General features: G+C 45.6%; 1 protein-coding gene across 1 annotated transcript in view; it reads left to right on the forward strand.

The window, feature by feature from the left end:
* Positions 1-2,020, forward strand: part of LOC101583359 (60S ribosomal protein L32-like) — a 109,442-nt gene extending 107,422 nt beyond the window's left edge. The window contains exons 3-4 of the mRNA XM_012514312.1: positions 1,495-1,584; positions 1,899-2,020. Coding sequence (XP_012369766.1) covers positions 1,495-1,584; positions 1,899-2,020 — 212 coding nt within the window. The remainder of the gene's footprint in view (positions 1-1,494; positions 1,585-1,898) is intronic.
* Positions 2,021-2,530: the final 510 nt, after the last annotated feature.

The following is a 2,530-nucleotide window of genomic DNA, read 5'->3' on the forward strand; positions in this document are numbered from 1 at the left end:
TCCTTTTCTCTTGCTCTCTCAGCACAAGTGCACATAGTTCACACTATGCCTTAAACTCAGTTTCATTTGGCTGGTCCCACAAGCACAGAATCCTGTACAGCTGACTTTGTAAGCATCATCATGTCTTGCTCCCAGCTGGGGCAAACATCTCCTACAGAGTACAACATCTGGGCAGGGACCCTTCACTTGCTTTCTTCACCACCAGTGCCAGGAAATCGGTACCTCAGATGAGGGTGACTGTCTTGGGAGAATCTTACACCAGTTCTTGAAGGCAAGTTACCCGAATCCCTTACAATGATCCCAACTTTGTCCTCTGGAGCAATGAGGAATGTCCTTTGGTCATGAAGGATACTTTAAATCCAGTTGCATTCAGACAACTTTCTTAAGTATGCCGCTTGAGGATGTGTGATGAGCTAACAGAATTTTTTGAAAATGCTTTCAGCTTGGGTAACATTACACTGAAGGCTGGTCTGAGTTTGTAAACTGAAAAATTTATGGTGTGGCCCAGACTGCCCATGCATGGATCCAGGAGCCTGACCTCTCTCCATAAAGTTTCCCTCCACTCAATATTCCATGGCGGTTGTTAAGAGTCTGGGTCTGGGGTCAGACTTAATCCTTTCCTTGCCCTCCAGTAACTATGTGGATTTGTATTTGTCTCTCTTATAGTAAGGGGATTAAGTGAGATAATGTATGTAAATGCTGAGTACAATCCATCCTGCATATTTAGAACACATCATTGGGGTTGCCTGGTCTTAGCACTGCGCACTACTACCTTCTTACCTCAATTGCTGTTTCTACCATTGGACTGACTGCCCAATGGCCAAATCCATGATGAAAGTATGACGTGGTGGCTTTCTTGGGAGGGAAATGGAAACGTAGGAGGCAGGGCCCTGTTGGAGGGAGTGGGTGTGGGGTCGGGACTTGAGGGATCACCCCTTGCTTTCTGGCTCTTTCCTTGTCCCTCTGCTATGAGGTAGGCAGTTGTCCCCCATAGGCCTGCTGCCAAGAAGTTTCTGCATTGCCACAGGCCCGAAGCCATGGAGCTGAGGCAGGAAGATTATAAATTTGAACTTGACCTGGACAGTTTAGTGGCTGAGCAAGATTTCATCTCAAAATTAAAAACATAAAAAGGCCTGGCTACTTAGCTCAGTCATGTACACTGAAGAAAAAGAAACATAACAGCAGGGGGGGACAGTGAAGGTCATCTGTGAGGGTAGGCATGCCCTGTCTCACAGGGGAAACAGAGGCCCTTCCTCCTTTCCTTTCCTCACCCCATGCAGTATGTGAAAATCCACAGCAGGGGCCCTCACCTTTGTGGGGAGACTCCCTTCTCAGGCCTTGATGTGGTTTATCTCATTTAAATCTCCTCACACCTCTGGAAGGTGGAACAAATGCTGTCCTCATTAGAGAGCTGAGGAAATCAAGGTCCCAAAGCTAGATGGGTGAAGGGGGAGTTAGCCTGCCAGCTGGTCCTGAACTCTAGCTCTGAGGCAGTACGCCACCTCTGGGAGCTGGCAGGGGATGGAAGCGGTGGCAGTGACTACCGCAAGATCTTGGGGCCCCCACAGATGTATGAGGGGCTTGGTAAGGCCATTGGCTACCTGACTCGTAGTTGCCAGTGAAAAGTGAAAATGTGGCATTCCTGGTTTCAAGAATTACTTAGAAGTTAAAGTGGGTGAAAGCAGAGCATTAAACTGAATGTGGGTCACTCATGTCCCCCAGGACGTGTGTGCCAGCTTCCCATACTGCCCTGGACCAGCTAGGTGAGGGTGACAGGGGTCCAGAAAGAGATGAGAAAGGACCCCAACACCTTGCTCCTTCTCCTTTCCCCCTGACAACTGGCATGAGATGCTGCTGCTATAAAGCACTTTTTCCCCTAGGGTTTTATGCCTTTTAAGGAGAGAAAAACTACTTCTGCACAAACACTGAGCCCTACAAGGAAGGTTCCGTGTTCCATGATGACGGCGGAGACCTTCATGAAGCGTCAAATGTCAACAGCTTCACCAGGTTCTGCAAATAAGAGTTCTGTGGGTAATTACATTTTTAATAAAACGCAGTTTGCAGATTGATAGTCAAATGGATTTCCTGTTCTGGGAGCCTGGCCTTTCTTCCTGGATCTGCCACTGTACCTTTCTCATGCTGTTCTTTGTTGAAAATCCTTCATAATGAGGGGAGAGTTGCTCCCGGACTCAAACTTCCTGCTAGTTTCAGTTCCTGCTTGAGTATTGGGTGAAAGAGCCAAATGTTACGGAATGCCCAGTTGTTGCTCATTCTTACAATGTGCCTATTTAATGAAATGAAATAGTGATGAATAATTGTTGGGCTTTCTTGGTACTGCAAGCTACACTGATAGATAATCATTTGCATGGAAGGCTTAAATGGAATTTTCTCAGAAAATGCATATGCATGTTATTTTATTAAGCAACTTTGGTACATGACAGTCTAGATTTATAAAATATATTTCAGGAATTATTTACCTTTTAAGAAGACTTTTTATCTAACATTTGATTTTTCATTTTATTTTTATTTT

This window comes from Octodon degus, unplaced genomic scaffold, assembly GCF_000260255.1.
Source record: "Octodon degus isolate 3935 unplaced genomic scaffold, OctDeg1.0 scaffold00029, whole genome shotgun sequence".
Taxonomy (NCBI): Eukaryota; Metazoa; Chordata; class Mammalia; order Rodentia; family Octodontidae; genus Octodon; species Octodon degus.